Genomic DNA, 22,612 nt, shown 5'->3' on the forward strand with positions numbered 1-22,612 from the left:
TTCAAGAGTTTCCTAAAGAGGGGTGCCTGGTGGCTCAGTCAGTTAAGCATCTGCCTTCAGCTCGGGTCCTGATCTCAGGTCCCTGGGATCAAGCCCCACATTGGGCTCTCTGCTCAGCGGGGAGCCTGCTTCTCCTTCTTTCTCTGCCTGTTTCTCCCCCTACTCCTGTGCTCACTCGCTCTGTCAAATAAATAAAATCTTCTTTAAAAAAGTTTCCTGAAGAAAAGTAATACTGTTATTGATATTTTTGAAAACACATTGTACAAAGTGCTGGATGATATAAGAAAATCTCGCAAAATGGATGAAAATTCTCATTGTGTTATGCTAAATAATCAGCTCACTTCTTATGCTTAATTGTTAAAGATTAACTCCTTGATATACTCTTACAATGTTTTAGGCTATAAAAAGTAGGTTGTGACTAGAAATGTTGGTGGCTGCCAAAGATAACAACATAGTTACTGAATTTATTTCCTTTTCCATTGAGAATCTAAAGTAATTTTTCCTTCTTATTTTGTATAGTCCAGATTTTAGTACAGTTTTGAATACATGTTTAAACCGAGGTTTTAGTAGACTGCTAGACAATATGGCTGAGTTCTTTCGACCTACCGAACAGGACCTTCAACGCAGCAACTCCATGAGTAGGTAAGATGACAAAAAATGTTATGTGTGTAATGAATAATAAAAGAGGGCTTTGGATATGTTTATTTTTTGTTCCAGGTAATAAAAAAATCTTAGAGGATAAATTTGATGGATCATTTGTCAACAAATTAAACTCTCTTAAGCCAATGACTCCATAGAATGACTCCTTCTGAATTCAAATATTAAAAATTTCATTTCTTCCCCAAATTTTGCCACTATATGGAAATAAGCTGTGAAACTACCTTTCTGTAAACCAAATTCCAGTCCTTGGGTTTTTTTTTTAATTCTTTAGAACATAAAACTGAAAATGTATTTAATTACTATAAGCCGTAATTGGCCCACATAATTCAATAGTTTGGTCATTATAATAACCAGGCATTCTTGTTGTTAATTCCCATTTGATGAATTATCTCTTCTACAACTATAGAGTATATTCATTTTCAGCTCTTATTGTAGGATTGGGAGTATTTAGTTAGTGCAATTGTTAGTAATTTTAATCATAACTATTTCTAAGTCATACATTCATACTGCTGAAATGTATCATATGTTTTATTATATCCTTATCTCAAAACATGAATATTTTGGATCTCCTAGTAGAATTTATAACTCTTTAATAACCTGTTTTGTAGTTGTTTATATTAAACTCAGAAAATAATAAATACTAAACCAATGTTAACTGACTATAAACTAGTCCATTAAAATGAAGAGTAACAGTAAGTGATATGCAGTATGTATGTGCAATATCCAATTTAATTCTTAAATACACAGGGCAAGAAATTATTAACTCATTCTCTGGAACCCTTCTTTATTGTATAAAAAAGAATAATTTGCAATTAACATTGAGGACTTGAAATATTTAGAGCAATAACATTTATTTTCTTAAACAATTTAAATATCATCTTTTTTTGGATTTCTTTAAGTTATACAAAAATAAGTTTCAGCCCCTATACTCCCTAAATGAAGGTGCTCCAATTACTTCACTATAATCTCCACGTAGCAAGGTGTTAGTTATTTCCTCAGTAGTGATAAAGAATTGTAGTAATTGTTTTAACAAAAATACTTGACCTTATACCCTAAAGAATTACAAAAATTTTGTTATAACCACATCAGCCATTGATGGTCTTCCTTTTTGAACTCCTACAGTACTCACTCCGTACTTTACTTTCCCATACAACCCACATTTTTCACCTAGAACTGGAATTGTAGTCCTGTTATATTTTAAGCCTCTTTTCAAAGTCAGAGACTATCTAATGCCCTTTCATATTTCATTACACACACTAGGTATTTAGTAGGTATTTCCTGTCTTAAGTTTTTTCTCTTCTGTATCGGTTATCAGCTTCATACTCCATGATTCAATACTAGAAATATTTCCATCATGCCGTGTGTTATTCCTTTTATTTAAAATGTAGTGAAAGTTCTAGCCATCACAGTAAGTCAAGAAAAAAGATTTTCGGTTATTGGCAAAGAAGCAAAAAGGCTCTAGAACCCTCAAGAGAATCAACTGGAAAGTGATGTTAATACAAGCTCAAATTATATATATGTGTGTGTGTGTTATATATGTATATATTCCTGTATATACTATATATATAACATGCACATAATATATAGTATTCAAGAAACTATTGAAAAAGTAAGCAATAAATATACTTTCCTTATAAAACATATAAGGTGAAATTATTAGAATAATATGTTACTCATAGTAGATAAACCAATGGAATAGGATGTAAAATCCAGAAACAGGCTCTAAAATATACAGAAAATTAGTACATCATGAAGGTGAGGAAGAGATGTATTATTTAGTAAATGATAAGACAGATCAGTCATTTTACAACAACTAATGTAAAATAATAATAAAGTTAGACCCTTCTGCACCACACACATAGCCAAAAAAAATCCAGGAGGTTTAAACAATAAAACAAACAAACAGATGAATATTTGTCAGAGTCCAAGATGGAGAAAGTCTAAGAATGAAAGTAGAGAACTTTATGAAAGAAAGTGATAGGTTTGGCTGTAAAATGTAAGACTTACAGATCAAACAAGCTGTATTAGCTTTATAATTGCTTTAAATGCAAATGATATGTTGGGAGAAATGTTTGCAAACTGTATATATTATACAAAGAGGTTAACAGCATTATGGACACATCAGTTAAGGAAGGAAACATCCAAAGAAAGAAATGGTCAGAGACACAAACAGATAACTCAGAAAAGAGAAATAGAAGTGCCAGTTGTTCCATTCATCTAGCATATTTGTTGTACACCTACTATGTATCAGGCACTGTACTAGGTCTCTGTCTTCATGGATCTTACAATAGAAGAGAAATAGACAATAAACATAATTGTACAAACTGGTAACTGTTAAAAGGAAAAGAACATTGAATATACGATAAAAGTATTTGAACAAACATGGAAAGTCAAGCAGCTTCCTTGAGGCAATAATTTGAACTGAGATCTAAAAGATGAGCATCTAGTAAATACAGACTTGGACTGGAGTGGGGCAGTTGACTTTTAGGACAGAAGCCACAGGGCAAAGACTTTGAAAAGAGGAGGACCATGGTACACTTGAGGACCTGGAAGAAGCTGGTGTGACAGCTGAACAGCTGGAACTAGGAAAAGGGGGAGTGTGAGATCAAGTTGGAGAACTGAGCACATACAGATTATGGTTGTCAGCTTGAGAGTGCTGGGGAACCACTAGAGAAGTGGCAGGAGAGTTACATGATGGGATTTATATTGTAGGATCACTTGGATTGCTCTGTGGAGAAGGAATTGGAAAAGGAGAATTGGGGTGGGATATAGCAGTGGATGAACAAAGAATTGTATTAATTGATTCAGGAAGTATGCATTGAGCACATACTGTCCACTAGGCCTTTTATACAGTGAGTAAAACAGATGTGGTACCTAACCTCACAGACCTTGTATGATAGTGCCATTTTCAGTTTCTGTTGAAGAAAAATTAATGTACAAAGAGAGACATCAAACAAGTAAACAAAAACTTGACAGATTTTGAAAAATGCTACCATAAAGGACAATAATGCGTAATCTTCTCAGGAATAAATAAATCTCTACACTCCTTTTTTCTTTTTATGCATTGCCTCAAATCTCAGCATAGCATACTGGTTAGACAACATAGCTTCAGCATTTTCATGATATTTAAAAGGAAATTTCTAGTGTAGCCTCAGGTATAAATATATGAAGTATTGCATTTAATGCAGTAAACCTAAGTCTAGGGGCGCCTGGGTGGCTCAGCCGTTAAGCATCTGCCTTCAGCTCAGGGCGTGATCCTGGCATTCTGGGATCGAGCCCCACATCAGGCTCCTCCGCTAGAAGCCTGCTTCTTCCTCTCCCACTCCCCCTGCTTGTGTCCCCTCTCCCACTGGCTGTCTCTATCTCTGTCAAATAAATAAATAAAATCTTTAAAAAATAAAAATAAAAAAAAATAAACCTAAGTCTATAACCCATATACAAAAATCATTTCATCATTGTTTACAAATTGTTTCATCATTTAACAGTCATTTTATCATCCATAATCACACAAATATTCATTTATTCACCAAAAAAAATGATTGTGGAGCACTTACAAGTTAGGAGGTCACTGCTATAGTCCAGACAAGAGAAACTGCTTAGCCTGGATTAGGTTTGGCCATGGGGAGACGTAGGCACACTTAGGAAATACTTAGGATTGTGGAGGGATTCGATATAGTCAGGATAGAGAAGTGCCAAGGTAAAGCCCAGGTCTCCTCTTATACAGCCAGATAGATAATAGTGTCGTTCACTGGAATAGGGAGGAGAAACATTCAACATTGCTAGTAATTGAGAGAAACACAGACTAAAACTGTAAGATACCATTTTGAGCATCAGACATACCAAGATTTTTTTAAAAGCTAATGCTTGATGTAGAAAGGCATAATGGAGCAGGTTTTCTCACACACTGCTGGAGAAGTAGAGGGCATCTACAATATATATTATAAACCTTAAAAATATTCATACCCTTGGGGCACCTGGGTGGCTCAGTTAAACGTCCAACTCTTGATTTGGGCTCAGGTCGTGATCTCAGGGTCCTGAGACCACCCCCCACCTTAGGCTCTGCCCTCAGTGGGAATCTGCTTGGACTCTCTCTCCCTCTGTCCCTTCCCAGTTTGCTCTCTCTCTCTTGTAAATTAATTAATTAATTAATTAAATAAAAAAATCATACCCTTTGACCCAGTAATTCTCTGTTAATACAAAGAACCACTTAAGGAAAATTAGGCAAAAACTTAAATGCCCAACTCCAAGGAGCTAGATCTAAATTGTCACAGCTAGAGGATGAATTAGCTTTATAATCATTAAAAACTAGATTAAAACTTTAGAAGAACATTTAATAAGATGGAAAAATGTTCATGACATAATAATAAAAATATAAAATAATATTGCTGGGGAGGTTATAGTCTTGTGTTTAAAAAACACACAAAAAAGCATAAATATAAAAATTCCTGGAAGAAATTATGTCAGTTAACAGTTGTTATTTCTACGGGGTAGAATTATGTGTGATTTTTATTTTCTTCTTAATATGTTTCTGTGAGTATTCTTCAGTGCCTGTGTTGCACTATAATTAAAATGTTAAGTTCCCATAAGATAATTTCAGAAAATAATTATTACTATGATCATTTTTCAGTCTTTCCAGTGTCAGCCTGCCATTAGCTAAGATAATTCCAATAGTAAATGGACAGATCCATTCAGTTTGCAGTGAAACACCTAGTCATTTTGTTCAGGTAAGAAGAAAGTTTGGGGGTATTAAAAACATTGTATCTTTGGTTGTGGTTATATTTGTCTGATATAAAATTACATTTCTCTCCTATGATATTTGTTCAAAGAAACCAAAAACTTAAAATCACACGTAGAGTGTGGTAGAATGCCCCATGAGAGCAACAGTGTATCATGGCAAACTTATGAGGTTGGGAATACCTTTCTCCGTGTTTCTCCGTGTTATAGTCCAACGCCAACTCGCCTGCATTTTTAGTCCACATACATTCTGGTGGTGAGTTGAACTTACTGTGTTAATGTTTTGCATTAAATTATTGGTCATAAGATTGAACTGTGAGATCAGTGATGTGGTTCCACCAATTTTGAGGAAAACTAAAAAAATTTTTGTGGGAAGTAAAGCATTTTAGATTTAATAAATATGACTATTAAGAGTTCACTAATAATCTCATGAAAAGCTGCATAAGACAGTATACCTATAACTCAGTCCTTTCTTAGAAAAGCATTTTGGAATGCATCAAGACTGATATTGAAATAGTAACTTTGAATCCACATAGCTTTTCTTCTGAGTCACTTGCAAACTTGGATTAGAAAACTTGGTTTAGAAGACTAAAACTTGTATTAGAAGTAAAAACTCGTTTGTGGGGTGCCTGGGTGGCTCAGTCAGTTAAGCCTCTAACTCATGATCTCAGCTCAGGTCTTGATCTCAGGGTCATGAGTTCAAGCCCCGTGTTGGGCTCCACACTGGGCATAGAACTACTTAAAATAAAAAAAATTTTTAAAAAGTAGTTTGCAGTACACCTCAATTCCAAACTACTGCAGTAATGGACAGTGAGGAGACTCTAAGGCCTAAGTGTCAGGATGGCATCTTCTCAGTACCATGTGTCTCAGAAAAGTTAGATTATCTTCCTTGTACTTTCTACTTGGGAATATGAAAAGCACTGAGACACTACAGATTGTGTTTCTTTTTTTCTGTGTATAATGTCATCAGTTTGTCCTTTACATGCTGTTCTCTTCAGTCTTCTCTATCATCTTTTTCACCCGTGACACTTAGACATTCATATTGCAGAAGGAAGCGTGAATAAGACTGATCTCATTTCACTTAAAGTTTAATTTAAGCCCAATTTTTTAATTAAAAACTTAGTTTAAATCTCTAAATCAGTGAGAGAAAAAAGGTTGCAACTTCTGGTATTAAACCTTAACTTTACTTTTCTCCACTTTCATATAAGTCTCTGGCTTTATCAGTAGCCTGTTCATCTTGGCAACAAGTGGGAAATAGAGCCATTCAGAATATACCACCACCAGCTTTAATCCTTAAGTAATTCATGTACTACATTAATTAAAATCTGAATAATAACGAGTGTGACTGAATGTAGATTAAACTTATATACTACACTATTGATTGACAAAGACTCCACCAGTTTTTTTAACCATAATTTCTATGCATTAAAATGCCACATTGCCTTCAGAGAATTTAATCATGAATTTGTTGAGATCAAGACTTGTCTACAGCTCACTTGGGTTTTCTGATACTTAAGAGAGAACACAAAGGACAGTTTTACTTACTGTTTCTCTGGTGCTCACAGGGGCACTCAGATGCTTCTGTGTCATGGATCTCTTCACAGTCTGGTGAAGCCTGTGGACCCCTTCTCAGAATAATGTCTATAAATACATGTTACAAAATACAAAGGTTTTAAAGAAAACCAATTATATACAGTTTTAAAAATGCTTTTTAAAATCAAATTTATGCAGAAGCAGTATTGCTTTTTTGTTCACACATTAAATAACAATCTATAACAGCAGTTCATGCAGCTTCCACAACTATCATACATGAAAATGTCTGATTTCCATTGAAGACAAAGTCACAGGCCATGCTAGTACTATCACGGTTGGCAATTCCATAATTGAAAGAAATACTAGATTTTAAAGGTTAATGAAAATAAATATACAATTTTTTCTTATTTTTACATTTACAAATCTCTTAAGAACCCTTGTCCAGAAGTGTCTATGTGCGGTTTATGTACATGTATCCAATAGTATATGACATGCTACATGTATTCTATGTTAGATCTTCTAAAAAAGTAATATAACCCACAACCGCGTTATGTCAGCTTCTAGCAAAAGTACCTTTAGGTTTGTATCTTTAGTACTGTAATCATTTATTCAACAGATAATGTTATCTAGCCCTTGGCATACATAAAAGTCCATTGGAAGACTTGTTTTGGGTTTTCTTCTCAAAGTCACACTTGAATACTTATCATACTCACCATCTTTCACGTAAGAACCTAAACAATAAATATCTCCTAGAAGTTACTATAAGAAAAAATATTCCTTTCATTAAATGATTTTCTTTTTGGCCTTAATGCTATAAAACTTAGAGCTAAATTCATTGCTCAAATTGCACCTATGGATTCAAATTATCTATACTTCTTACAAATTGTAATGCTTTACTGTCATCTTTGCTAGGATCTGTTGATGATGGAGCAAGTGAAAGACTTTGCTGCTAATGTGTACGAAGCTTTTAGTACTCCTCAACAACTGGAGAAGTGATTTCTTTTCCTTCAAGAAAAACTACAATGGAATTCATTTACTTTTAAAAATACACTGAATAAATCAACTGTATATAGGGTAATGATTTGTTACCAAAATGTCTAATAAAAATATATTCTTAATCAAAGTCTTCATTTCATAATAAAAAGGTTTGGCATCCTAATATATTTTTTAAAGTCACCAACAGACTAGTTTTTATGGGCATATCTGAGTGTACACAGTGCAAATATTTGTTACACCATGGATATTAGTTCCAAACTAAAAACTAGTGTAGATACTTTTTTTAATATTATGTGAAATGTAATATATATTGACATTAATACTGAGAAAAAATCTGTTTGAGAAATAAGTGTGAAGTTTAGAAAAAATGTACTACTTAACTAATCATAAAGTTCACTGGACTGCAGTATAGATGAAGGAATCAGACTTTTCTCCAGTTACTCTTCAAAGGTATAAATTACTTATCTTAAATAAACCTGATGAAGGACTTTTCTTTTTATGGAAATCAGTGAATTTAACAATCATGATCAGTAATTTTTTTTTTTACTATTGTTAATAATCCTTAGAAAATTAGGTATTGATTTAGAGACTAAAATTGTGCTGATGCTGTTTACTCAACAGCTATTATTAGCTACATAGTTTCATTCATTCTTATGTAAATAATTTTAATAACTTTGTATTGATTTTGAGACAGTAAATATCTTTTTGCAATAAAATATTTTAGTAAAATATGGTTTTGTTGAATTAATACCTTACAGCCATTAATTTTATTTGTCCTATAGCATTTTTTGCTGTTATTTTGGGAGAATATGCTAGTTTCCAAGTTATTTTAACTGGTAATATAATTGATACTTTCTTTTAACTTTTTTGTTTAGAAAAAATAAATAGCATTTCCTTCTGAAAAGAAATAATTCATTGTCTCTAGTTAAATCTCTATTCTGTATTTATAAGGGTAATTAGAGCAGAAAAAATGAATCATCAGTATATTAGATACATTTTCAGTAATATAAGAATATTTTCAGTGACATCACTTTATGTTCCTCCAACATAACGTATAGCTAAGTAGTAGAAGGTGCTAAATGAATTGTGAAGTCTCTTCTAATTCGAGGCAAGGCCCAAAATCAACCGCGAAGGAGTCTATGGCTACAGTGTTTAAAAAAAAGAAAAGAAAAAAATGTAAAAATGGTGAGGAGAGCAAATGCATCTTTTCAAAATTTGACAGAATATAGTGATATTATTTTCTAATGGGGTAACTGAAAAACTACATTTTGGAAAATTAGTGAATGTGTATATAATAGGGCATGCATCTCTTCCAGCAGTATTAACCCAGGATTTCATCCAAGGAATATTTGAGACTGAACAGGTGTGGCCTTATAAAAGGATCAAAATCTGGTCAGCTGAAAATTTTCACCTGGAGCCCTCTACATCTGTGGAGTTGTGGCAATTGAAGAGATGACAAGGTAAAAACCACATGTATTTGAAGCTAATTGGCCTTAGACATTGAAAATTTGTCTTCAACTAGTACAGTAAGTGCCCTCTCATCTGGGACCCTTAGTTCAGTTAATCCAAAAGGTCACTTAAAGCACTTATCACACACAAAAAACTTATTCTTAGGGGCTCCTGGGTGGCTCAGTTGGTTAAGCGTCTTTGGCTCAGGTCATGATCCCAGGGTCTTGGGATCGAGCCCTACATCAGGCTCCCTATTCAGTGGAGAGTCTGCTTTTCTCTCTGCCCCTCTCCCGGCATGTGCACGTGCTGTCTCTCTCAAATAAATAAAATCTTTAAAAAAAGACTTCTTCTTACATATTTTAACTTAAAATATAAATATTATTTGTCAATTATTTAATGTAGGACCCAGGTGTTTTCTTTTTAGTATAGGTCTGCTTATAGGCATCCTCTAATTATCTTTCTTGCACAAATCACATGCACTGCATTACATTGTAAGTTGTGAACCAGGGATGCAGAATTTTTGTGGATTTTTGCTATATTTTCCTCTAATCTTTTAGAACTGTTTTGCCCACAGTTAATTTACCAATGCATTTAAATTTTTTTAAAAAAGCAATATATGCTTTTCAAGATTTTATTTTTAAGTAATCTCTACCCAACGTGAGGCTTGAACTCACAACCCCAAGATCAAGAGTCTCATGTTCCTTTGACAGCCAGCCAAGCTCCCCTAAAAAAAACACACTTTTATCTAGTCTTTCCAAAGTTCAGATTGGTTTTTGCAGAGACTACAACTCTTCAAACTCACGTTATCACAGATTATATAATCATGATAAAAAGTTCAACTGGCATAATCAGTTTGTTTGATAACTGTTTTAATTTCCTAGATAACAAATTATCACTAAGTGACTTAAAACAACAGAAATATATCCTCTCACCATTCTGGTACTTGGAAGTCCAAAATCAAGGTGTCAGCAGGACTGTGCTCCCTCTGAAAGCTCTAGGGAAGACTGTTCAATCCTTTGACTGTCCCAGCTTCTGGTGGTCCAAGTGTCCCTTGTCTTACAGCAGCAAACTCCAGTCTCTGTCTCAGTCTTCACATGGCCTTCTCTGTGTGTCTGTGTTCTTTCTCTCTTATAAGGGTACTCTGATTTAGGACCTGCCTATGTACAGTATGGTCTTATCTCAACATTTACTTTAATTACATTTGCAAAGACACCATTTCCAAGTAAGATCACATTCTTGGCTTCCAGGTGAACATGAATAGTTGGGAAATACTATTCAACCCACTATAACAACAAACTCAACTTGGTAGACATACATTGATTGTAGCAAGTAGAAATCGAAGTGAAGGGTGTGCCAGACAGACAGAAGTCTATTAACTGAAAGCATGTACCTTACCCTAGGAACCAATCAGTATGCTTTTCCAAGGAGATGGAGAGCATCAGTTAACCCAGGAAATTGGCTGAATGGAGATTACTTGAAACTGCTTCTACTTTTTCTCCTTTAAACTTGTATAAATGTGTTTGTTACTGTGTATATTTAACAATTTGATAAGACCATTTATTTTATTTGCTTGGAAGGTAGGATGATTTTATCTAACCAGGTCTTTCACTTACAAAACTGAAATGAACAGAAGGCAAAACATCTGTCTTGTCTTCTGTTGTCTTGATTCATATTTAGTTGAAGAGCCTGATCTTTTAGAGTAATTGTGTTGCTTGAATAATAGCACTCGTAAGAAAATGAGATAGAATCTTATTAAAGTGGTATCCATAATTAAATGTCTAGATTATTCAGTCTAATAATCTAGTTTGCTTTGCCTTCAATACTTCTCTAGTCATTAAAGGAGAATCAGAAGTTACTGAAATTCAAATCAGGCCATTTTGTACCTATTTAATAACTCTGGGAAAAGGATTACTTGGAGGATAAAAACTATTGGCTTAAAATAGGTAATGAGAGATCTGATTTTTAATTATCCTTACTATAATTCTTGCCCTCGTATCATAGATATTTTTTATATAGTTGGGTTAAAAGCTGAACTGTATTTTGTCATTTAGCTCCCTCGTAGCTACTAAATACACTTCCTTTTTTATTTTTTTTAGTCTAGTGTTTGGGATCATATAAATCTGTCCAAGTCAGATCTCTAATAAAATATTAATTGGAATTTAGAACTATTAACATATTTATGTATGTAAATACCTTGGCATGGTTTCAAAAATTTGGTAATTAGGAACTTCAACAATGAGTAATTTTTTTAAGTTTTCAACGTTAGCATGATTTTAGGAAATAAATATGTACTTTGATTTCATTCTCTATTTGAAGCATTTTTTGGAAACAGTGACATGTCTGCATTTGATTAATGTAACAAAATGGAACCTGCAGTACTTCAAATAAAGATCTGGCCAATTAAACATCTTTTTGAGGAGAACGAGTTCTCTAATCAGTGGTTTCTTTAAATTTACATCAAAATCAGTTTGATTTTTACTTCATTATTTTGCTTCATTCTTAGGGAAGATCTGAGTAGAATTCCTAATTTTCAACTAGGTTTTCAAATCCAGTTTGCTTGAAGGCAAATACAGGCAACATATTAATTGAAATTGGAGCTCAAATTAGCTCACCTACAAAAATTGACCTATACCTCCAATCCCACACCCCCTCCACACCACCTCAAAAACCCTGAAAGAATATGTACCAAAATATTAATAGTGGTGATCTAAACAGTGGCTTTAGCATTTCTAAAATGCTTTGAGCACTTTTGTATGTTTTAAAATACCTACAGTAAACATGTATCCATCCATTTTATTACCAAGAGGGAAAAAAAGAATTTTTTTAAATAAAAAGACAATTACTGTGTGCATTGGAAATATGTATTAGGCCAAATTTATTACATACCTATCACCTATATTAGTCTGCTAGGGCTGCCATAACAAAATACCAGAGACTGCATGGCTTAAACCATAGTAATTTATTTTCTCACAATTCCGAAGGCTGACAGCCCCATGTGTTGGCAGGTTGGATTTGTCTTAAGTCGCCTCTCCTTGGCTTGCAGATGGTGCCTCCTCCCTGCGTCCTCACTGGCCTTTCCTCTGTGTGCTTGCATCCACAGTGTCTCTTTCTTTTTTTATAAGGACACCAGTCATACTTGATTAGGTTCTCATTCTTAATGACTTTATTTAACCTTAGTTACCCCTTCAAAGGCTCTGTCTTCAAATACAGGCACATTGGGGGTTAGGGCTTCAACATATGAATTTGAGACACAATTCAGTCAGTCCTTACCATCACCAATTCCTAACTACTGTAAAACAAAAATTTCCACCTCGTAATCACACATGGAAATAAATTCAGTGTGAAGAGACTTTGATGGCAAAGTAACACTGGAGAGTTAAAACAGTTACATGGGTAATTCAGAAAAAACATTAAGGAGTAAGAGGGGAAAGGGCTGAATTGCCTAAATAATTACCTGACTTTCCTTGACCAGTTTTACAATTGCTTTCTCTGTGTGCTACAATTATAGAAACCTGATTATTTTCCAGTCCTCCGCGTACCTGTGGCATGAACCTCTCTGCAGCAAATTAGATCACATTAGTTAATGCTAGAGCCCAGCCCCATTTACAGGGCATCTGATGCGAGGTTAGATGTGGCAGTTCTACCACTAAGCCATTTGGCTTCAAAGAAGTCCAGTTAAGTGGCTGTCCATGTCCCAGCAGTTTAATCTGAAATTAAAAACACAAATATCTCCAAATGTATCTCTTTGACTCACCCATAAGAGTGGCTGGTATTTCTTTAAAACACTATAGACAGGAAACTCATCTTTTGGTTTTATTTAGTGGTTCACACACTGTTTTAACCCTTGATCCAAATGAGTGCATACATGTGTCTTGCTCATGTATTCCCCTCATATAAAAGCGTGCAAGAGTTGGAAAAGAATTGTAAAGGTTGAACAGTATCTGAGCAGGGAAAACACTGAAGAGAGAGGATTGGGGAAGACTCTGCAACCAATCTGCCCAACATAAGGCCTGCGTAGTTTTTGCACAGAATGTTTGGAGAAAGGCCTCCCTCCCTTATCTAGCAACCCTTCCTCCCCAGACTTTCCAGTAACTAATCAACAATACGTACATCTGATCAATTATTACTGTAATTGTTTTATAGCCTTAGTCTTATACTAAGTGGATTTAGACACAAGTAATTTCCTGCATATCTGCAGTCATTTTGAAAAAGAAAACTTTGCCTGTCATGTAGAGCAACACAAAAACAAAATTCATGAACTTTTAAATAACAGTATTAATGGGAGCGCAACAGAATACAGATAAAAAGATGATGTCATACCCAGGCCACTAAGCTGTAATTAAACATCAAATTTGAACTCCATCTTTCTGCCTGATTAACCACAGTGTCAGAAATGAAATATGGAAAATAATGCAAGGAGAAGCATATGGACAATTTACATCCCAGGAAATTGTCAGTTTCTTAAAAATAAGCTATAAAATATATCAAAATGAACTCAATGCCAGATCTGTTGGTTGTAACTGTTAGTTTAACTTTCTCCAGATTTTTTTAATGACCTTAAAATAGTAAGGCCACACATCTTACTTTTATTCAGATGTGTTCTAGGATGGGATGTCTGGGGGAGAATCTGAATTCATTTTATGTATGTCTTTATGTGTATGTATTTATGAATTCCTGAATTCATTTTGGATGCTTGCAGAACTTGAACAACCTAAAATAACTGTCAGAAAGAATATCTGTTTTACATTGATATGCATGGAGATAACATAGCAGTTTGTAAGATTAGTTTTCTGGGAAATGAAAGAAAACTTTCAAAGGTTTGGCTGAACGCTGCCATTGATGAAGTTCATTTTAAAATTACAGGTATCCCTCACTTTCTGAAAGTCTGTGTTATGCCACTTCACTTTTATGAAAGACCTCCTGTAGTTAGTACCTGTTTTTGTAACTGAAAGAAATCTGAAGAGGATTTTTACTTTCACAAGAAAAGGCAGCAAGGGAAACTGGCATTCAGTGTTTGTGTTGCAGAGAGCCTGTCAGAGGCAGTGCACAGCCAGCAGCAGCCAGAGTGGCAGCAGCCCTTCCTACGCTCGCTGCTCGGCGGCAAGCTGCCGCAGCTCTGAATGTGTCAGGGTGCATCTGCGCTTTATCTCCGCTCAGTCTGTGCATCCATTAGCAAGATGTGTTTGTTCTAAGGTATCAGAAGAGCCTAAGACAGGTTACTTTTGGGGTCTGGGACTATTCAAAAAAACTTCCACATAAGTTAATTGTAGTTGCTTCTTAGCTTTACACCATTCCGGTTTATGGAAGGTTTCATAGGAATGCTCTGCTTTCGGATAGTGGGGAAACCTATACGCTTATAAGGTATAAAAGGAACATAAAGATAATTAATAAAGATAAAATCCCCTTACCTTTGTTACTCCCAGAGTAGCTACAGGTTGGCTAAGAAACAGACGTCCTGATGTGGGCCATTCAAGAAATATGGCATAGACCAATTTTTGTTTACGTTTGGATGTGTACCTGGTTAAAAGGGGGGGAAGTATAGTAATATTTCTCATTATAGGTCAGGTTTGGAATTATTTTATAGAGATACTTCCATGTAGTAAATATTTACCAATGTCTTCATTATAGAGGGAAGGAAAAATAACTCCATGATAGAATAAAAAGCACCCAAAAGGGGTTCCCAATTCCAGTGTGTTGGGGGCTGGAGGGGGGGTTCCCTACCCCACCAAACAATTCTCAGACACCAACTGGGTGTCCTACAATTCAACTCAATTCTGAAACTATCTACCTGGAGATAGTATCAGATTTCCACAGGTCAAGGTTCTGGTCCTATAAGACCGCTTGCCTGCATCACTCTCAACTTCAGACACCAGTCACAAGACCAGGTTATCACTTGGTCTTCTAACCCACAAGCTATAGATGGGAGGTTACAACAACGTCCTCCTTGGGTTCGATTAATTTTCTACAGCAGTTCACAGAACTCACAGAAACATTTTACTTACTGGATTACCAGTCTGTTACAACAGGATAAAACTCAGAAACAGCCAGAGAGAAGAGATGCATGGGGAAAGGGCTTGGAGCTTCCAGGAACTCTCCAGGCACACACTCTCCCTACAACCCTCAACCTCTCCAAACCCTGCCCTTTTGGGTTTTTATGGAGGCTTTATTACATGGGTATGATTGATTAAATCATTGGCCATTGGAGGCTGATTCAACCTCCAGCCTCTCTCCTCAACCTGAAGGTGGAGGACGGGACCGAAAGTTCCAGCCCTGTAATCACAAGGTTGGATCTCCAGGCAACCAGCCTCACCCTTCGGTGAAGTGGAAAAGTCGCCTCAGGAACATAACAAAAGACATCTTTATAGTTCTCATCACTTAGGAAATACCAAGAGCTTTAGGAGCTCTGTGCCAGAAATGGAGACAGGACCAAATATATACTTGTTATTGTAAATCATAATATCCTAGTACCTCCCTCCCCCCCACTTCCCCTTACTAAAAGGAACAGACACTTTTCTAATATTACTCTTCGTCAGACAGTTCTTATGGAGCTGGAAATGGGAAGGGGAATATGAGCAAAGAAGGTAAGATGTGAGAGTAAATGGCTTTCCACCTGCTGATTCAAATCTTCATATTCCCTCATCAGCAGATATGTATGTGTCAATGCTGGGCCAAGTACTGAGGCTCGTGTTGGGGATACAGTAGAAAACAAACCACACCTAGTTCTTGATTTTATGGAACTTAGACTAGAGTGAGGAAGATAGATGTTCAATAATAATCACACAAATAATGTCAAAGTGTGAGTTCTGACAAGCATAATGAAAGAAAACGAAATTGAAAGATTATAACGAAGGGATCTCTTTAAATTAGACCATAAGCAAGAAGCCTCTCCAAGAAAATGACATTTAATCTGAGACTTAAAGGATGAATAAGAAAAAAGGAGAAAAGGTAAGAAGCGTAAGCTCTAGAAAAAGGAAACAGAACTCATTCTTTTACTTCATTTTTCAACAAGTATTGAAATCTTAAAATGCTAATCAGTGTTTTAGAGCTGGAGACATAGTATTGAACACAGTCCCTGTCTTCATGGAAATCACATGGTAGTGGGAAAAATTAGAATGAGCATGCTGATTAAGTGCTATGGGGAAAACTGAAGCCAGGTGAGGACAGAGCGTGCCAGGTTGGAAAGGAGGGGTGTAGGTGTTATTTTAAATCTAATACTCAAGGAAGACCTCTTTGAGGAGATGGCACTGAGGAGACCTAAGAATGTAAGGGAGAGCCATGTGTGTATCTGGAGGAAGAGAGAACAGCAAGCACAGAAGTCCCCATGCTAGAGAATGCTTGGCCTGTTGACAAGGCAGCAAGGAGGCAGAAGGAGAAATGAGGGATAGCAGGATGGCAGACAAGATGAGAGACCAGAGACAGCAAGGAGCCAGTTGTTCTTTGGGGTTTTTTTAAGAATTTATTTGAGAGAGAGAGCATGAGCAGGAGAAGGGCAGAGGGAGTGGGAGAAGCAGACTCCCCAGTGAGCAAGAAGCTCTCTGCTGGGCTCGATCCCAAGACCCTGAGACCATGACCTGAGCCAAAGGCAGATGTTTAACCCACTGAGCCACGCAGGCGCCCCAAGGAACTAGTTTTTATAGGACTTTGTAAGCCTCTATTAGACCTGGCTCGTTCTCTAAGCCTGGGTTTTTATGAAGCCATTGAAGGAATTTGAGCATAGGAGTGACATAAACTGGCTTTATTATTTAAAAGGTTTTATAGCAGAGAGATTAAGTGGGCAAGGATGGAAACAGATCACTCAAGAAGCTACTGAAATAATCCAGGGGAGAGAGAACAGAGACTAAAAAGATGAGAGTTGCCAGAGAGAGGATGAGAAGTGATTGGATTCTAGATATACCTCAAAAATGACGATGATGCTATTTGCTGATGGATTGACTGTGAAATGTGAAAGGCAAGTTAAGGACTCCAAGATTTTTGGCCTCACAGCTAAAAAGATGAAGCTGCCATTAACTAAGATCGGAAGACTGCATGGAGCTGGTTTAGAGCAAAATTTACAAATTAGAGGACCTCAGTTTTGGACAAAACCAGGTTTAAGGTGCTTATACTTCCATGAGGAGTGGTTGACAAGGAAGTTGATTATGTGAGTCTGGAGTTCAAGAAAAGAGGTCAGCCCTGTAGAGTTCATCAGTATGGCATTTAAATCTGTGAAAATGGATGCGATCACCTGGGGAATAAAAATAAACAGGAAGGATGGAAGTCCAAGGACTAAGTCTCAGGACACTTCAAGGTTTAGTGGTTGGGAACTGGAGGTGGAACCAGCAAACACTTAAGCAGCAGCAGCCAACACGAAGAGATGGCCATCGGGTGCCAGGGTGGCTCAGTTAAGTCTGCCTTCTGCTCAGGTCATGATCTTAGCATCTCCCTCTCCCTCTGCTATTCCCCCTGCTTGTTCTCTCTCTCTCTCTCTCTCAAATAAATAAATAAATAAAATCTTGAAGAAGACGATAACAACCAAGAAAGATGACAAAGATGAAGAAGAAGACGAGAGGGCAATCAACAGAGTCAGATGCTGCCGTAAACTCAGAAAACAGGGACCATGAAATGACCCTGGATTTAGTGAAGGACAGGTTATCAAGGGCCTTGATAACAACAATTTTGTTGTTGTTAGCAAGTCTGGTGGTGGAAGCCTGACCAGAGTGAGAGCAAGAGAAAACTGGAGCAAGAAATTGGAATTAACAAGTTAAAAAAAAATTATATATATATATATATATATATATATAATTAATACATTTGAGTATAAAAGAAAGAGAAATGGGGAGGTGCCTGGAAATCTAACGGTTAAAAGTATTTTTTTAAGATGTAAGAAATAACACATTTGTATGCTGACCGGAAAGGATCTAATAAAGAGGGAAAATTGAAGATGAGGAGCAAAAGGAGAGAAAGGCTAGAATAATATCCTTGAGTGGCTAATTTGGGTTGGGATCCAGGACACCAGGAAATATTTGAGAGTGTGTGTGTGTCTATGTCTGTGTATTTCAGTCACATGGAGGTACCCATGGGCAAGCATGAAAAAGTAGAGCTAAATTTAACAGAAGTTGAGGTTTTAATCAAAGTCAGGTGAGTACAACAGAGAGAAAAAGAGTGTATGCAATGGAGTAACGAGCCACAGAATCTGACCAGGGTAAGGAAGAGGGCTGAGGGACAGAGATAAAGTGAGAGGGTCACAGATGGTATCATTAGTGGATTATACATCCCTCCAGAAGCCCAAGTGCTGTGCGGTGTGAGCTGAAATATAACAGGTGGTAGGACACAGGACAATGCTTCAAACTGACAGCATGGAAGAGGTGCAGTTATTGGTAATGCAGGACCTAAGGCATGACCCAAAAAGGGGGTAGCAAAGGTAGAGTGGACAAGAACCCTAGAAGAGAGAGTCCAAGAATTGAGGGGCCAGCAAACTAAAAGAAATGTGAATACAGATATTCAAATCACTAAGAACTGATGTTAAGAGTAGTTCTGGGGACAGTGACAGTGAGCCAGGGCTGAAATCTTGAAGGATCGTAAGGGAGTCTACAGATGACTGCAGCAAGGAGGGGCACCATGAATGGTACAGGGAAGAGCTTCTACCGTGGGGGGGTGGGGAGGGGAGGAAGGAGGGCCACGTGGGGTTGGTGAAGTTGGTAGGAGCCAGACAAGGGGCTTCACAGGCCTTGTTAAATATTTTGGCTTTTATTTTTATTTATTGAAATAAAATTTAATGTAATAATGGTTAATACTTGTGAAATCATGACCAGACCCCCTTGTAGTCAAATACATGCCCAGACACAAATTCCAAAACCAGACTTAAACTAGTCTCTGTAAAATAAAGATTGGTACTGAGTTCTCACTATGGCTTCTCCCAGACATTCTAAAATTCTACAATTAGTTGCTTCTGTCTAGATTGTTTTATTTGTTTTCTTCAGTGAGTTGACAATTAAGTAAGATCAAACAACATTTCATCTAATCTTTTAATTTATACTTGATCAGGCTATATTCACCTGGTGACAACAAAAGGTAAACTTTTAGAGCTTCGCTGATACTACTCTTATTTATATATTTTAAGATCCCACATCAGAAACCATCATATTTGCAAAGTGTGGTCAGATACTCATTGGCACATGGAAGCCCAGACATAAGCCTGATGTAAGGCTTTTATAGAAGATTCTAGTTAAAAAAATTTAGCAAGTTAAAATAATTAATTTCAAAGAAACTTCAGGTTTAGATTTATTAGAATAATATGAACAAGTCAAAGTTTTTTCTCAATTAAAATAATGCTGCTATTTGGGCTAATTTTAAATATTTTTTTCTGCCCTTTGGCACTTCTTTCTTGCTAATTTCATAAGAAGGAGCATCTGCAAAAATTAGAATTAAATGACTAAACAGAAGTCTTCCTTTTGGATTAACCACTCAACATCTTTCATTTTTCTGAATGACTTACAATTTTTATAAGAGCTATTTTCCACTAAAATTTTCCCACTAGTAGGAACTTTCTAGAGATGATTTAAGCTCGATTTGATACACAGTAAGTGCTCAAAAACATGCTGACTTCTAAAGTTTGGAAAGTGCTTTGTATAAATAGGCATGCATCCAATTTCCTTTTTTATCCTACTTTTTCTTTATATCTCTGAGAAATGTTAGATGCCTTCCTCCTTCAAATAGTACTTGGTAACAAGAAGAACTTACCACACGTTTGGGGTGACATCATCACTCTGGGACCTCCAAGGGTGGGTTTCATAAATGGCTTCTCCATTGACTTTTAGCCAGGTCCCGATTTGCCTCAATCGCTCCTCAAAAATTACAGAAATGGTGCCATCATGTGTGGGCCCAATATTCATCAAAAGATTTCCTCCACATGAAACTGTTTCTACAAGTTGCTAAAAAGAATAAATAAAGTTCTTAGGGAGATGAAACAATTCCGTTGTGAATGTGTTGATAATATGTTGTATTTGTGTGCTTACACCTGCATATGTAATCACAATCCAGAAAAACAAACAGAAAATAGAATAATAATAAAATACAGGCCATTGAGCTATACAAACTATAAAGAAATAATTCTCACACACCCACACAATTAAGAATATTACCTCAATAGTCATCAGACATTTTACTATACCTTCACTAGCTCTTCAATTGTAAGATAGTCATTAATTCCAGCATCTCTCCTGTAGCCCCAGGAAAACTTGTCTATTGTCATGCAATTTTCCCATTTATGAGGCAAAAGATGTCCTGGGTTGTACCGATCACTGCAGGTATAATAGCCACCATGCTTACAGATGGTACCATATCCCCAACGGTCATTGGTGACAACTGTGTCCCGAACTGGGCTGAAATATAATTTTTTAAATAAAATGTAAAACATTTTACATAAAAGGAAATGTCACTGAAAAGATGTCTAACAAATCCACTCCTGAAAAATCATCATAGCATAATATAATGCAAAGCCCATGGTTTTGAAGTCAAATAGACCTGGGTTAGTTGCAATCCTGATTCTGTCACTTTCTAAGCTCCCTACCCAGAGTAAGTGACCTAACTGCTCTGAAGAATCAATTGCCTCATCTGTTATTAGAACAGAAATAATTTATGTAAAACTACCAGCCCAGTAATCAGCACATAGAGCGCTTACAAGATTATCATACTTTATTTGAAACTCCTTGTCCCACATACTATGAGTCATAGCCAGAATTGAATCTACATTCAAAACATTCTTCTCACCTATGACTGAATAATCTCATACATATATTCTAGCCTTCCTCTTACAGTTGTTCCTGATGTTGAAAAATCTCCAGAAAGGGGACTGTTGCCATCATGGAATTTACAGGGCATGAAATAAACACCACAACACTATTATCAGAGCAGGTGTGAAGCTCCCCACTTAGAAGAGACAGGCTGCTTTCACAAACTGAAGTGGGTGGTTCCCAGTCTGTCCTCTTGGAAGAAGTACCTGGAGAAACTGCTGCTTTAAGAAGAAAGAGCTCTCCAGAATATTCTTATGCACATCCCACGTGTGCCCAGGAAACACACGTAGAACACTCCCTAACTTCAGAACACCACACCCAAGGATTCCCGGGTGGCTCAGTTGTTGAGGGTCTGCCTTCGGCTCAGGTCATGATCCCAGGGTCCTGGGATCAAGTCCCACTTCAGGCTCCTTACTCCGCAGGAAGCCTGCTTCTCTCTCTGCCATGCTGCTTCCCCTGCTTGTGCTCTCTTTCTCTGACAAATAAATAAAATCTTAAAAAAAAAAAAAACCCACACAATACCGAGTATTTTCTAGTTACAAATATAAATTTGGTCCACATGGTTTAAGCCTAATAGAGGAGCTCAGCCAGAACTCCCTGTTCTAATGGGGCAGTCTGGAACATGCTAGAAAGCAACATGGAAAGAACAGGGAGTGGTGAGAATGCTGAGAAAGAGAAGGAGGCAGCAGACAAGGGTGACAGTGAGCAAGCAGCAGAGATTATCAAAGGGTCAGAAGATAAAAAGAAGGAATCAGAGGAATTGAAAAGCACATAATCATGAATAGTGATGAACTGTTGTCTCAGAATAGGAGATGAAAAGAGGGACCCACAAAATTAATGTCTTGTTTTTGTGATTTTATATTTTTTTAGCGATTCCAAATTTTTAATGATTTTAGTGATTTCAAAATCAAAGACTATTGAGTTGTATTTGACTCTGGATTTGTAACTCTTGCTTATTGATTACTCCGAGTAAAAATGATATATCTAATAGGCATTATTTACAATGATTTCCTCCTACCCCACACCATAGATGAGCCTGAAAGGGAGTATTTCTCAAAGCAAATATTATACATGTCTGAGGAACATTTAGGGTCAGGACAGCAATCTAAAGCATACACACCTTTTGTTATACAGCCAGGCTAAGAAGGCTGTGCTGTTCCAGTAGTAATCGGGGGCGTCTCCATCACCATCCGACCACAGGATCTCTGGCTGGTACTTGTTCACTAACTCGTAGAGTTCCGGCAGCATCTTAGAAACTGGAAATTGTTGCTGTTGGAATGACCTGGACTTATCCTCAAGGAAGAGTGGATGAAACCATTCAAAAAGGGAATAGTACAGTCCAAAACGCAGGTCAGTCCTGTTCCTAATGGCTACCTCAAGTTCCTTGACGAGGTCCCTCTTCGGCCCCTCATCTACAGCATTCCAGTTCCATGAATACTTGGAGCCCCACAAGGTAAAGCCTGCACAATTAT

General features: G+C 36.6%; 2 protein-coding genes across 2 annotated transcripts in view; one reads left to right on the top strand and one right to left on the bottom strand.

Annotated features, from left to right (window-relative positions):
- Nucleotides 1-8,626, top strand: part of PEX3 (peroxisomal biogenesis factor 3) — a 32,720-nt gene extending 24,094 nt beyond the window's left edge. Inside the window, exons 10-12 of the mRNA XM_002912630.4 lie at nt 520-642; nt 5,288-5,384; nt 7,840-8,626. Of these exons, the coding sequence (XP_002912676.3) occupies nt 520-642; nt 5,288-5,384; nt 7,840-7,923 (304 nt within the window). The 3' untranslated portion in view covers nt 7,924-8,626. The remainder of the gene's footprint in view (nt 1-519; nt 643-5,287; nt 5,385-7,839) is intronic.
- A 3,686-nt stretch (nt 8,627-12,312) lies between these two features.
- The window catches only part of FUCA2 (alpha-L-fucosidase 2), a 57,429-nt gene continuing 47,129 nt past the window's right edge, over nt 12,313-22,612 (bottom strand). Inside the window, exons 4-8 of the mRNA XM_034670788.1 lie at nt 22,261-22,600; nt 20,519-20,729; nt 20,089-20,279; nt 14,781-14,889; nt 12,313-13,079 (exon numbers count right to left, since the gene is read on the bottom strand). Coding sequence (XP_034526679.1) covers nt 12,939-13,079; nt 14,781-14,889; nt 20,089-20,279; nt 20,519-20,729; nt 22,261-22,600 — 992 coding nt within the window. The 3' untranslated portion in view covers nt 12,313-12,938. The remainder of the gene's footprint in view (nt 13,080-14,780; nt 14,890-20,088; nt 20,280-20,518; nt 20,730-22,260; nt 22,601-22,612) is intronic.

Source organism: Ailuropoda melanoleuca, chromosome 10 (genome assembly GCF_002007445.2).
Source record: "Ailuropoda melanoleuca isolate Jingjing chromosome 10, ASM200744v2, whole genome shotgun sequence".
Classification (NCBI taxonomy): domain Eukaryota; kingdom Metazoa; phylum Chordata; class Mammalia; order Carnivora; family Ursidae; genus Ailuropoda; species Ailuropoda melanoleuca.